Below are 14,195 nucleotides of genomic sequence, written 5' to 3'. Positions count from 1 at the left end.
TGTCATCATGGAGGTTCGGAAGAGGATTTCAATAACAATATGCTCAATTACATGTCCAAGAGGATAGAGGCAGGACAAGATAACAATGGTGCTCACATTAACTATTCACACCAAGGACACATGTGTGTCACTGGAAGGTGTACTCACATGTGTTGCCAGTTATTTAGAAAATAGGAAATGTAAGTCCAGTTACTATCGTCTAAATAGCTGGTTACACAAGTGAGTGTTTCAGAGTATAGTAAATGTACACTGCAATTTAAACCGCACGCAGATTAATATATATTATATCCAGGTTTAAGTTATATAGTGTTGTCCCTTAGGATGATACAATGAAATGCTTGCTGGAATGTGGTGAATGGTTTTCATACTGTATGTACATTTATGCCCAGTGTTTTTTATACACTAAATAAGGAACATTCTGGTGGTCCAGGTTTAACAAATCTTCACTGTGTGCCCTCATTTGCTGACAACCCCTCTGGATGTACTTAAAACATATAATTTAAGTTTCCTTGGATTAATTCACCAACACTGTTGTTTGAAAACCCTGCCAGTGAACTGTATAATCTATACGGTATGGCCACCATCTTTGACATGTTAGAAAGACTGTGGTTTGCCCTGTTATTCTAAGTCAAATTGGAATTGGATTGGAAGTGAGTTATAGTTAAAAAAGAGCAGCTTGAAAAAACACATTTTGGTTCCGCTCTGACAGTAAGAACAATAACGTTGTGTTCTTCTCTTCAGATGTAGATGAGTGCCTCAACAAAACCATCTGCTGGAGCCACAGCTTTTGCGAGAACACAGACGGCTCCTACCGCTGCCAGTGTGATCAAGGTTACACAAACCCAACCGAAGACCCGAGCAAATGTGTCGGTATGTAACTGTGCTGCACTCAAATGATTTGACAAGTACACTGGAGTCGAATGCAATATGTTTCATGACTCTTTGTTCTAATCCCTAACCAATTTTTACCATCGGGATCTATTTTGATTAACTCATAAAACCTGTATTAACTATATAGCAGGGCTGATCAACTAAATTGTTTGGGGGCCACATTTCCAGACAGCTAAGAACCGGAGGGCTGGACTTCTCCCTTTAGTACTAGCCTTATTTTGTATAGTCTGGAGAACCAGCGTCCTGTGCAGTAAACATTTGATTTTGGTGTATTCATTTTGTCAGAATCACTGGAGCGCTGTGCTGCTTTTAAGGACCTTCTGCAAAAAAAGCTCATGATTCTCTCAAAATCATTTTTTAACTGAACTCAGAGGCTACCTGTTGAATAGCCCACATGATGAAAAAGAGAGGACTAAAATAGAACATTGAGGAACACCACTAGTATAACTAAAGAAGCTTACCACATTACTACTGACAGAGGCGGGCCATGCGTTTCCCACCTAGGCCTTCAGTGATCTCCGACTTCAATGATTACCTCTCAAAATACCATAATTGATGTCACCACATGATCATTCCTGGAGAAATACTATACTGAAACACATTTACACCCTACTGGGTACTGAACCACATCAACAGTATACAAAATGGGTTATTTTCTGGCGCATTTAAAATAAATCAAAAAGCATCAGCAATTAAAACATATACTGTAAATTTCTCTGCTTGGCTTATGCAACTTCTGGTCAATAAAGTTTGATTCAAAGTACACACTTCTCAAATATATATTAACTGCCCTGAACACATGATGGGGACAAATATACATGTAACAGTGTTAATTAAATGACAAGCACGACACACTTTAACAACAAGAGTTTACAACTTTTAGTTGTAACAGAACAGCTACTGTCAACAACTTGTGATCTGATTGGCTATCGCAACTGTCACTGTATGTCCCTTTCACTTACAGTGTACAGATGCCCGCATTGTTGATTCTGAAGGCGTCTGGCAGATTTCGTACAGCAAGGCAACATAAGCTAGCTGATATCTGATTGGATAAAAACTCAAACTAAATACAACAGCACTGGAATGAGCATAATATGACATGAATAGAATATGAATACTTTTAGATATTCAGGGAAAGTAAATAAAAAAATTATTTTATCTTTAACTATGATCATGATTTGTGGTTATGTTAGGCCAGCAGAGAAGGCCTTGCTGGCCCTGACTGCACACCACTGACTACTGACTGCATCTGAAGTAAACAAGCTAAAGCAACACCTTAGTTACATAAATCACATAAAATAAAACATAGAGTGCCTTGCGCCCGTCCTGCTATTGGCACAAAAATGGCACATCCTGAAGAGGTGGTCGGAAAGTGGCTCGAAAGCGGTTTGTGAAACATAATCTGTGCAAAATTTTGACCAAAATCCACCATTACATGATATGTGGACCACAAGGAAGTGTTTTAAATGTAGAAAAAAAGATATATGTACAAAACCAGTGAAGTTGGCACATTGTGTAAATGGTAAATAAAAACAGAATACAATGTTTTGCAAATCCTTTTCAACCTATATTCAATTGAATAGACTGCAAAGACAAGATAATTTAATGTTCGAATTGGAAAACTGATTTTTTTGCAAATATTAGCTCATTTAGAATTTGATGCCCCCAACATATTTAAAAAAAGCTGGCACAAGTGGAAAAAAAGACTGAGAAAGTTGAGGAATGCTCATCAAACACTTATTTGGAACATCCCACAGGTGAACAGGCTAATTGGGAACAGGTGGGAGCCAGGATCGGCTATAAAAGCAGTTTCCATGAAATGCTCAGTCATTCACAAACAAGGATAGGGCGAGGGTCACCACTTTGTGAACAAATGTGTGAGCAAATTGTTTAAGAACAACATTTTTCAACCATCTATTGGAAGGAATTAAGGGATTTCACCATCTACGGTCCGTAATATCATCAAAAGGTTCAGAGAATCTGGAGAAATCACTGCACATAAGCACCAAGGCTGAAAACCAACGTTGAATGCCCGTGACCTTCGATCACTCAGGTGGTACTGTATCAAAAACCTGACATTAGTGTGTAAAGGATATCACCACATGGGCTCAGGAACACTTCAGAAAACCACTGTCAGTAATTACAGTTTGTCGCTACATCTGTAAGTGCAAGTTAAAACTCTACTATGCAAAGTGAAAGCCATTTATCAACAGCACCCAGAAATGCCGCCGGATTCGCTGGGCCCGTGCTCATCTAAGATGGACTGATGCAAAGTATAAAAGTGTTCTGTGGTCTGACTAGTCCACATTTCAAATTGATTTTGGAAACTGTGGACGTTGTGTCCTCCGGAACAAAGAGGAAAAGAACCATCCGGATTGTTATAGGCGCAAAGTTCAAAAGCCAGCATCTGTGATGGTATGGGGGTGTATTAGTGCCCAAGACATGGGTAACTTACACATCTGTGAAGGCGCCATTAATGCTGAAAGGTACATACAGGTTTTGGAGCAACATATGTTGCCATCCAAGCAACGTTATTTCAGCAAGACAATGCCAAGCCACGTGTTACAACAGCGTGGCTTCATAGTAAAAGAGTGTGTGTACTAGGCTGGTCTGCCCGTAGTCCAGACCTGTCTCCCATTGAAAATGTGTGGCGCATTATGAAGCCTAAAATACGACAACAGAGACCCCGGACTGTTGAACAACTTAAGCTGTACATCAAGCAAGAATGAGAAAGAATTCCACCTGAAAAGCTTCAAAAATTGGTCTCCTCAGTTCCCAAACGTTTACTGAGTGTTGTCAAAAGGAAAAGCCATGTAACACAGTGGTAAAAATGCCCCTGTGCCAACGTTTTTTGCAGTGTGTTGCTGCCATTAAATTCTAAGTTAATGATTATTGGCAAAAAAATATTGTTTCTCAGTTCGAACATTAAATATCTTTTCTTTGCAGTTTATTCAATTGAATATAATTTGAAAAGGATTTGCAAATCATTGTATTCTGTTTTTATTTAGGAATTACACAATGTGTCAACTTCACTGGTATTGGGTTTTGTATAATTATTGTAAGAACAACAAAAAACTATTGTGCTTATCAGGCCAACAGCAATACAGCGGGGCAGCCATATTTTAACATCCTAAAGGTCATACGATGTGGAATTCGACCACCGTTTGTAAGATTGCTCTAGAACTTGCATTAATGGAATAAAATGGAGGACCTTTTTTTTTTTTTTTTTTTTGATGCTCCCTCACAATGTGATGAAGACCATAGAACAGGAGATCAAACAAGTGCGTTCAAGGCAACCACCTATTTTTAATCTAGACTTATCCTCCTCGTCCCAACAGATAAAGAAGGCAATGCAGTCGGCTTGGTCTCTAATGCAATTTATATCTAGGGGCTTGATCGTTTGGTATGTGTCTCTGTCCAGGCTGCTTAGCGCAACATGGCCAACTCAACAATATTAGTCAAGGAAAAATTAAATGTACACCACAATGATGGCTGAGTGCATGTGAGGCAACTTGCATCTCTTTCCTTCTGGAAGTAGCCTATACAGCAGGGCTATTGAACTGGCGGCCTGGGTGCCAAATGACACTGTACTGGTCCCAGAGTTCAGTTCAAAACTTGGGAGACAAACATTTTTGCAGCAAATTCTTAAAAACACTGGAGTGCTACTGTTGTATGGATAAACTTGGACCACAGTAAACACAATGACAGATCCTTGCAATGACATGTTAACCTTACCAGCAAACAGAACACTGGGCTACAAACTGGTGATTTACATAAGGGGTCATATAATACAAAACCCCAATATATATAAATAGATTTACAATTTACACAAGGTGCCAACTTCACTTGTTTTGGGTTTTGTACATTACCACAATGTATTATATATTATCAATACTTACAGTATATGGAGTATGTATGTTCTTGATAACGAGAACATTTGGGTAATTTGTATTTTTAAGCTGAGCACAAAAACAGACTTCCACTGACATGGTACTTGTGGAGCACATGCCACTGTGTACATGCTTGATCCTTCACTGACCTCTTGATCTCTTTCCTGCCGCCTCTCTCAGACGTGAATGAGTGCGAGATGAGCCTGGCGCTGTGCGGGGAGGCCTTGTGTGAGAACTTTGATGGCAGCTTCCTGTGCATCTGCCCCAACGACAATGAGGAATTTGATCCCACCACCAGCCGCTGCCGCTCCCTGGGTAAGAGAACGACGCCTGCACCCACAGTGCCTCCCAAGACCTAATTCTGCATTGCATCGGCAATAGCCTGAGTTTTCACTCATTTAATGAGCCGTGTCTTATTATTTAAACAACAGGGGTGACGAGGTGGACGCGACCTACTCGACGTCTCTCAGTGTATCTTTTTGACCTGGCTGCTTCCCTTTGTTTTGTTGCGATTGGCTGGACGGCGTGCACTATTTGGATGAGTCTAATCCCCCAGACAATTGATGCTGTAACTCCTTCAGTAGAGCCAAGCGAACTCCCCAAAGGCCCAGTTACTGTAGACCCACTTTCCCACCAAGACAAACAATGATGGACTGTACCTAATGGTAATCGACGCTGTAGACATCTCTTCTAAGATAACATCATGACAGCGCAGGGCATTGTGATTTCAGAGAAAGCACTTTGAGTCATGGAAACACCAGCTTGGTCTGTGTACAGGAATTGGGTGTATTTAGATTAATAAGCGGCGCGCCCTCGGCAGCGTTGTTTTTCCTTCTGCCTGGGCACTAAGCCTCAGCTATGCTTCTGTGTACCTTTTTGCCACATTCCACTGTTTGCTTTCGACGTGTGTTAATCAATCATGTGAACGTGAATGGTGTGTTGACTTGCCAGTGTTTCTATTTGGCTAAGCCGGCAGCTTATGGGCAAAATGCCTGAGTCCATGTCTTTTGGCTGAACAGTGGCGAACCCGGGTAATGCACCACCTACTAGGGGCCATGCAGGCATATCGACTATCAACTTTTCAATTCAAAATGTCAGCCTCATAAAAACTTTAACTGTAGAGACAATGTTACAGGTAACTTTCATAACATTCATCAAGAAATCTTAGCCAATGTGTGTGTATATATATATATATATATATATATATATATATATATATATATATATATATATAAAATATACACACACACACACAGTACAGGCCAAAAGTTTGGACACACCTTCATCTCATTCCATGCATTTTCTTTATTTTCATGAGTATTTACATTGTAGATTGTCACTGAAGGCATCAAAACTATAAATTAACTTATGTGGAGTTAAAAAAAGGTGAAATAACTGAAAACATGTTTTATATTCTAGTTTCTTCAAAATGGCCACTCTTTCCTCTGATTACTGCTTTGCACACTATTGGCATTCTTTTCAATGAGCTTCAAGCACACCTGTGAAGTGAAAACCATTTCAGATGACTACCTCTTGAAGCTCACTGAGAGAATGCAAAGAGTGTGCAGAACAGTAATCAGAGCAAAAGGTGGCTATTTTGAAGAAACTAGAATATAAAACATGTTTTTAGTTATTTCACCTTTTTTTAACTCCACATGTGTTCATTCATAGTGTTGATGCCAATCTACAATGTAAATAGTCATGAAAATAAAGAAAGCACATTGAATAAGAAGGTGTGTCCAAACTTCTGGCCTGTACTGCATATATGTATATATATATATATATATATATATATATATATATATATATATATATATATATATATATATAAAAGTTAAAGTACCACTGATAGTCACACACACACTAGGTGTGGTGAAATTACCCTCTGATTTTGACCCATCCCCTTGTTCCACCCCCTGGGAGGTGAGGGGAACAGTGAGCAGCAGCTCGGGAATCATTTTGGTGATTTATATATATGAATATATTAATATATATATCCATCCATCCATCCATTTTCTACCGCTTGTCCGGGGTCACGGGGGTGCTGGAGCCTATCTCAGCATCAATCGGGCGGAAGGCGGTGTACACCCTGGACAAGTCACCACCTCATCGCAGGGCCTTAATATATATATATATATTTACAAACCCCGTTTCCATGTGAGTTGGGAAATTGTGTTAGATGTAAATATAAACGGAATACAATGATTTGCAAATCATTTTCAACCCATATTCAGTTCAATATCTACAAAGACAACATATTTGATGTTCAAAATGATGAACTTTTTTTTTTTTCTAAATAATCATTAACTTTAGAATTTGATGCCAACAACACGTGACAAAGAAGTTGGGAAAGGTGGCAATAAATACTGATAAAGTTGAGGAATGCTCATCAAACACTTATTTGGAACATCCCACAGGTGTGCAGGCTAATTGGGAACAGGTGGGTGCCATGATTGGGTATAAAAGTAGATTCCATGAAAAGCTCAGTCATTCACAACAAGGATGGGGCGAGGGTCACCACTTTGTCAACAAATGCGTGAGCAAATTGTTGAAAAGTTTAAGAAAAACCTTTCTCAACCAAGGAATTTAGGGATTTCACCATCTACGGTCCATAATATCATCAAAGGGTTCAGAGACTCTGGAGAAATCACTGCACGTAAGCAGCTAAGCCGGTGACCTTCGATCCCTCAGGCTGTACTGCATCAACAAGCGACATCAGTGTGTAAAGGACATCACCACATGGGCTCAGGAACACTTCAGAAACCCACTGTCAGTAACTACAGTTGGTCGCTACATCTGTAAGTGCAAGTTAAAACTCTCCTATGCAAGGCGAAAACAACATCAATATCAACAACACCCAGAAACGCCGTCAGCTTAGCTGGGCCCGAGCTCATCTAAGATGGACTGATACAAAGTGGAAAAGTGTTCTGTGGTCTGACGAGTCCACATTTCAAATTGTTTTTGGAAACTGTGGACGTTGTGTCCTCCGGAACAAAGAGGAAAAGAACCATCCGGATTGTTATAGGCGCAAAGAGAAAAGTCAGCATCTGTGATGGTATGGGGGTGTATTAGTGCCCAAGACATGGGTAACTTACACATTTGTGAAGGCGCCATTAATGCTGAAAGGTACATACAGGTTTTGGAGCAACATATGTTGCCATCCAAGCAACGTTACCATGAACGCCCCTGCTTATTTCAGCAAGACAATGCCAAGCCACGTGCTACATCAACGTGGCTTCGTAGTAAAAGTGTGCGGGTACTAGACTGGGCTGCCTGTAGTCCAGACCTGTCTCCCATTGAAAATGTGTGGCGCATTATGAAGCCTAAAATACCACAACGGAGACCCCCGGACTGTTGAACAACTTAAGCTGTACATCAAGCAAGAATGGGAAAGAATTCCACCTGAGAAACTTAAAAAATGTGTCTCCTCAGTTCCCAAACATTTAATGAGTGTTGTTAAAAGGAAAGGCCATGTAACACAGTGGTGAACATGCCCTTTCCCAACTACTTTGGCACATGTTGCAGCCATGAAATTCTAAGTTAATTATTATTTGCAAAAAAAAAATAAGTTGAGTTTGAACATCAAATATCTTGTCTTTGTAGTGCATTCAATTGAATATGGGTTGAAAAGGATTTGCAAATCATTGTATTCCGTTTATATTTACATCTAACACAATTTCCCAACTCATATGGAAACGGGGTTTGTATGTATATATATATATATATATATATATATATATATATATATATATATATATATATATTCACACATACACACATAGGGCAGCGTGGCTCAGATGGTAGAGCGGCCGTGCCAGCAAGTCGAGGGTTCCTGGTTTGTATCCAGCTTCCGCCATCCTAGCCGTTGTGCCGTTGAGCAAGACACTTCACCCAGCTTGCTCCCGTGGTTAGAGCCTTGCATGGCAGCTTCCGACATCAGTGTGGGAATGTGTGTGTGAATGGGTGAATGTGATGTATAATGTAAAGCGCTTTGGGTATCGTTTCAGGTATAGTAAAAGCCAGGGGTGTCCAAACTTTTACCACTTAGGGCCACACACTGAAAAATCTTAGTATGCGGGGGCCATTTTTATATTTTTCATTTTCAAAACCTATACAATATATAGGTTTTTTTTTACCTTTACGGCTCCCCTCAAGTTTGGTCCCAGAGACAATATTAAAAATAAGTCATATATTATTTAAAAAAAAAAATTCCATTGCTTAAATCTCTACATCAACTTCAGGTCTATCCGATAATATAAAGTTGTATTTTTTTAATTTTGTTATTTTTTATGTTTTATTCCCTTTGTATGGTAAAAACACAAAATATGCATTATTTTCCCCCCAAAAAATGTTGTGAAAAGTGAAATATTTAATATAATGTAATTACAGCCTTAAATACTTAATTTTTGATGTGAAGTAATTGGTGCCCCTAAATAGCTCATTTATAGCAACACTGATTTTGATTCATTATTATTATTTGACAAATGGCAGCACTAAAAAATAAACAGCCTGCATGGCAGCGTTTTATTAGTCACCATTGCAACTTTTTCTTATTATATTTCACCTGTTTGCTTTTTTATTTTACTTTTTTTTAATAGTATTTTTAGAATGCGTCGCGGGCTGATGAAACAACCGGTGCAAATGGCTCTTGGGCCACACTTTGGACACCCGTGGTAAAAACATGATTTAAATACAGACCACTTACCATTTATATTATAAAAGTACAGTACATGTAAATGAAACTAAAATGACACCAGAAAGATGTTTCAGATACTGTCACCTTTGGTGTTTATATTTACTACTGTAAATAATGTATGTCTGTCATGAGAAGGCATATTGTTGAATTACAAATTGTATAACTATTGGGGTGTGCCACTCCGTAACTACCCTTTGACCTCATGTATTCTATTTGTTTGACTACTTCATAGCTGGTACCGACTCAAAAGACCCTGCTCCTGTGGCCCCCACAAACGAGGAAAGGAAAGAGTGTTACTACAACTTAAACGATGCCAACTTCTGCGACAACGTCTTGTCTCGGAACACCACCAAGCAGGAGTGCTGTTGCACTGTGGGTGCCGGCTGGGGCGACAACTGTGAGATCTACGCTTGTCCCACTCCAGGAGGAGGTGAAACGATTCATGAGTGCATTTTTTTTTCTTGAACCATTTATCAGGACTTTTAGTTTAGTTTTTTTTCCAAGAAAAAAGTCGGCAAATGGCAGCGTGTCTTTTATTTAAAGATTATAAATGCATACATTCAAATCAGCAGGCATCAAAAGAGTTAAACGGTAACTGCACTTTTTTTTTAATGATGCCCATCGTTCATAATCCTTATGAGAGACAACAACACATGTTTTTGGGGTTGTTGGTTTTTTTGCATTCTTATATGTAATAATCGGCTAGTTCTAGGTGCGTCAACAGCTGAATCGCTGTGGAGTTTGTAATGCACAACACAATGCGATATGACACCAATCTGTACTGATTGAAAACCATGAACAATTATATTACAGTATCTGTAAAGTATTATTTCATGTTTTGTTTACACACAGCGAGCTTGACAGTGTATGTCGATCAATATTATAGTGACTTACTCGTTACACATTTGTCTGTTTGGTCAAGATGGCCGGGGACGGTTTTTTTCCAGCTGATTTTGGATAAGTAGCATAATTTGGTTCAAAGCTCCCCATTTACACCGTCAAGTCATTCTGGTCTTGACTCTCTCGGCTTCCGTCTGCTCCAATGTTTCACCTTCTCTTCATGCTCGCTAAGCTTGTATAGCCAGCAGTCCATCCTCCGTATATTCAGCTTCAAACGATAAGGTTGTGAATCCTCATATGTCTAAATAGCCATTTTCGTTGTCTATTACCAAATCTGCCATGATTAGAACATGTGTTTGTTGCCAGAAGTGCTTTGCCATAGGCAACGAAATAAATGTGCCCAGCAAGTAAGTTCCGGTAATGCTTAAAATGACCAAAATACAGTAAATATTGTACATATTACATATTGTTATGGACGTGGCTGTTACTACATTATATATAACCATGCAGCGTGTATATAAAACATTGATGGAGGGTTTTGAAGTTGTTTAAGAGGGCTTTGAAAGCTACATCGATTTTGGAGTTTTGTTTATCTTTACAATCCTAAAAAAAATATGGGTTATTGTTTCTCATAATAATTGTGAATGATAGGCAAAATTCCAAAAAAGGACAGTTCCCCTTTAAACATAGCACAGTCCATTTTGCATCAATTACAATTAATCAATAACCGTTCCACATAACTAAACTGTCAGTTAATTATTATTTTCTTATTATGCCCAGGCCTAATGTCACTAATATGATATCTGTTACATCCTATCCAGCAGTAACAACAGTATGTTTTTTTCCAGATGACCATCACCAGTTGTGCCCTCATGGCAGCGGTTCAATACCCCTGCCTGCTTCCTCCACTCAAAGTCTGGCAGAACAGCGACTCTACATTGGTACTTTTTAAAATAAAACACCTAAGCTTTTATAGCTACCTCACTTTTGGCACAGGAATGCTTTATTTTTTACTTTCTGGCACTTTTAAAGTCATGTAAACAAACAAAATCCCTTGCCACTTTTTAACAAAGTGCTTTATGGGATGCATACCTGGATCATTACTTTAATGGCACTGTGTCCTGACCTCTTCACTGGAGGGGATTTAAAAGCTTTAAAAGCAATATTTCTTAAAACAGCATTAATAATGTGTGTGTGTTTTTTGCAGTATGTCAATCCAAGGTGTGTTTTTGTGTCTTTTTTCCTTAGATGCAAATGAGTGTGAAATGTTTGGGTCAGACATTTGTAAGAACGGACAGTGTGTAAACCTCTACTCCACTTATACCTGCTACTGTCGCTCTGGATTCTACTATGACGACGTTAGGCTTGAGTGTATTGGTAAGAAAACTATCCATATCTTTTGAAATCATTGATTCATGTCAAACACTGCAGTGCAGCTGTATTATAGTCCATATGAGAGACCAGTGTGTTCTATGCCAGTGTGTGGCAGGCTGCTCTCATTGACTCCACATGTTCCATTAGGCGTATCACTTTCAGTTTCTAAGTGAATGTTTAAACGTTTTATTTTATCCTAGATTATTTGATGCTTGTAAGTAAAGCCAGCAGCTTTCTTTCGAATGCAATGTCTCTTAAAATAAAATGTGCAGAGTTGAGACAATGGTGATAAATAAAAAATGTAGTCATTAAAAAAAATGTGAATGGAACGTATTCATTTTTTATGTTTTAACTGACAATTGTAATTAAGTAAAAAATAAAAATAATAAAAAAAAATAAAAAGGCTCTGCACTGCACTTAAAGGGGAACTGCACTTTTTGGGGAATGTTTCCTAACATTTACAATCCTTATTTGAGACGAGCACATTTAGGTTTTTCTTTTTTAATGCTTTATAACTAGTAAATAAATGCTAACAAAAGTCAGCCAACATCGGAGGTAATGAGATTTGATTTATTTCAGTTTCACCGTCTGCATTTTATGACCAATTCCAACAAGTACACCATCAAAACATTCCACTTGGTCGGGACATCAAAGTTACCTTTTTTTTCTGGAAAATTCCTGGTTTTCCCGAAATCCTGAAATTTCGGAATACCCATTTTCAGTTACAAAGTGTTACTACGTCTACATTTTTCGACCGATTCAAAATATTCCAACACCAACCCATTAATCTTATCCATGGCCTTTGTGATATTATTTATATTTTTAAAAATCCTGGTTTTCCCAAAATTCTTAAATCTCCAGGAAATTCCCGTTCAAATGAATGGACAATATTTCCATTTTTCACATTTCTCAAGCGATTCAAACCATTTAACCATCAACACATTCCACTTATCCTAGGCTTTCAAACTAACACTTTACTAAGTTTCCCCAAAATTTCCAGTTTTCTTGGAATTCCTGAATTCTGTAAAACTGATTTTCATTAAAAAGCATTACTATTTCAACATTTCTCGACCGATATAAACCATTCCAACACCAACCAAATCAACTTATTCAAGACATTCATGCTATTTATCACCTTCAAAAAATTCCCACTTTTCCTAACATTCCTAAATTACTAGGAAATCCCCATCGGAATGAATGGGACATTTTTCAAAGTTTCACAATTCCCATATTTCCCAACCGATTCAAAAAAATCCGAAAGCAACCTGTTTAGCTATGGAATTTAATTACATGGCGGAATCTTGGAAGTATGCTAACCGTATCAATGTTAGCACGCTAACATTAACATGGGAATATTTTATACTAGCATTTAAGCAAATTATGAACGTGTTACCCTTAACATCATGGGATTTTGTTACCTTGCGCAATCTTAGAAGTTTATTAGATGTTCCCTTGTTGGCATGTAAATTTTAATATGCTAACGTTAATATGCTAATGTTTTTTTGCTAGCATTTTAGCTAATTTTGTACTTTTTAACCTAATAATTTCGTTACTTGGTGCCATCTTACTAGTATGCTAGCTGTTCCCCTGTTAGCATGTTAATGTTAGCAAGCAACAATTTTTTGCTAGCATTTTTTCTAATGTAGTACTATTTAACCCAACAATTATTAATTTTGTTACTCTGTGCCATTTTAGAAGTATGCTGGCTCTTCTAGGCTAATGTTTGTATGCGATTATTAGCATGCTAATGTTTTGTCGCAGCATTTTAGCTATTTTTTAAAAACTTTTTATACCAAATAATCATGGATTTATTTACTTACTGCCATTTTTGAAGTATGCTAGCTGTTCCCCTGTTTCCCTGCTCATGTTAGCATGCTAACATTTTATGCTTGCATTTTAGCTAATTTCGTTCTTTTTTACTAAATATTCATGGAATTTGTTACTTGGTGCCATTTTAGAAGTATGCTAGCTGTTTCCCTGTCACCACGCTAATGTTTGTGAAGTGAAGTGAATTATATTTATATAGCGCTTTTCTCTAGTGACTCAAAGTGCTTTACATAGTGAAACCCATTATCTAAGTTACATTTAAACCAGTGTGGGGTGGCGGTGGGAGCAGGTGGGTAAAGTATCTTGCCCAAGGACACAACGGCAGTCACTCGGATCTAGAATGGCGGTAGCAGGGATCGAACCTGGAACCCTCAAGTTGCTGGCACGGTTGCTCGACCAACCAAGCCACGCCGCCCCACAAGCTAATATTAGCCTGCTAACATTTTGTGTTAACATTTTAGCTAATTTCATACTTTTTTACTAAATAATGATCATGGATTTCATTACTTACCGCTGACTTGGAAGTCTACTAGCTGTTCCTCTGTTACCATGCTAAAGTTAGCATGCCAACATTGTATGCTAGCATTTTAGCTAATTTCGTACTTTTTAACATAAATCATCATGAATTCCAGTACTTGGCGCCATTTTAAAAGTATGCTAGCCCTTGTCCTGTTACC

General features: G+C 38.3%; 1 protein-coding gene across 4 annotated transcripts in view; it reads left to right on the top strand.

Annotated features, from left to right (window-relative positions):
- LOC133611820 (latent-transforming growth factor beta-binding protein 2-like) overlaps positions 1-14,195 on the top strand; it is a 285,634-nt gene that overhangs the window by 254,354 nt on the left and 17,085 nt on the right. For all 4 annotated transcript variants that reach the window (XM_061968969.1, XM_061968971.1, XM_061968972.1 and 1 more), the window contains 5 exons: positions 742-870; positions 4,962-5,096; positions 9,710-9,907; positions 11,166-11,258; positions 11,566-11,694. In XM_061968969.1, the coding sequence (XP_061824953.1) occupies positions 742-870; positions 4,962-5,096; positions 9,710-9,907; positions 11,166-11,258; positions 11,566-11,694 (684 nt within the window). The remainder of the gene's footprint in view (positions 1-741; positions 871-4,961; positions 5,097-9,709; positions 9,908-11,165; positions 11,259-11,565; positions 11,695-14,195) is intronic.

Source organism: Nerophis lumbriciformis, linkage group LG08, assembly GCF_033978685.3.
Source record: "Nerophis lumbriciformis linkage group LG08, RoL_Nlum_v2.1, whole genome shotgun sequence".
Classification (NCBI taxonomy): domain Eukaryota; kingdom Metazoa; phylum Chordata; class Actinopteri; order Syngnathiformes; family Syngnathidae; genus Nerophis; species Nerophis lumbriciformis.
This window is presented reverse-complemented; position numbering and strand designations above follow the sequence as displayed.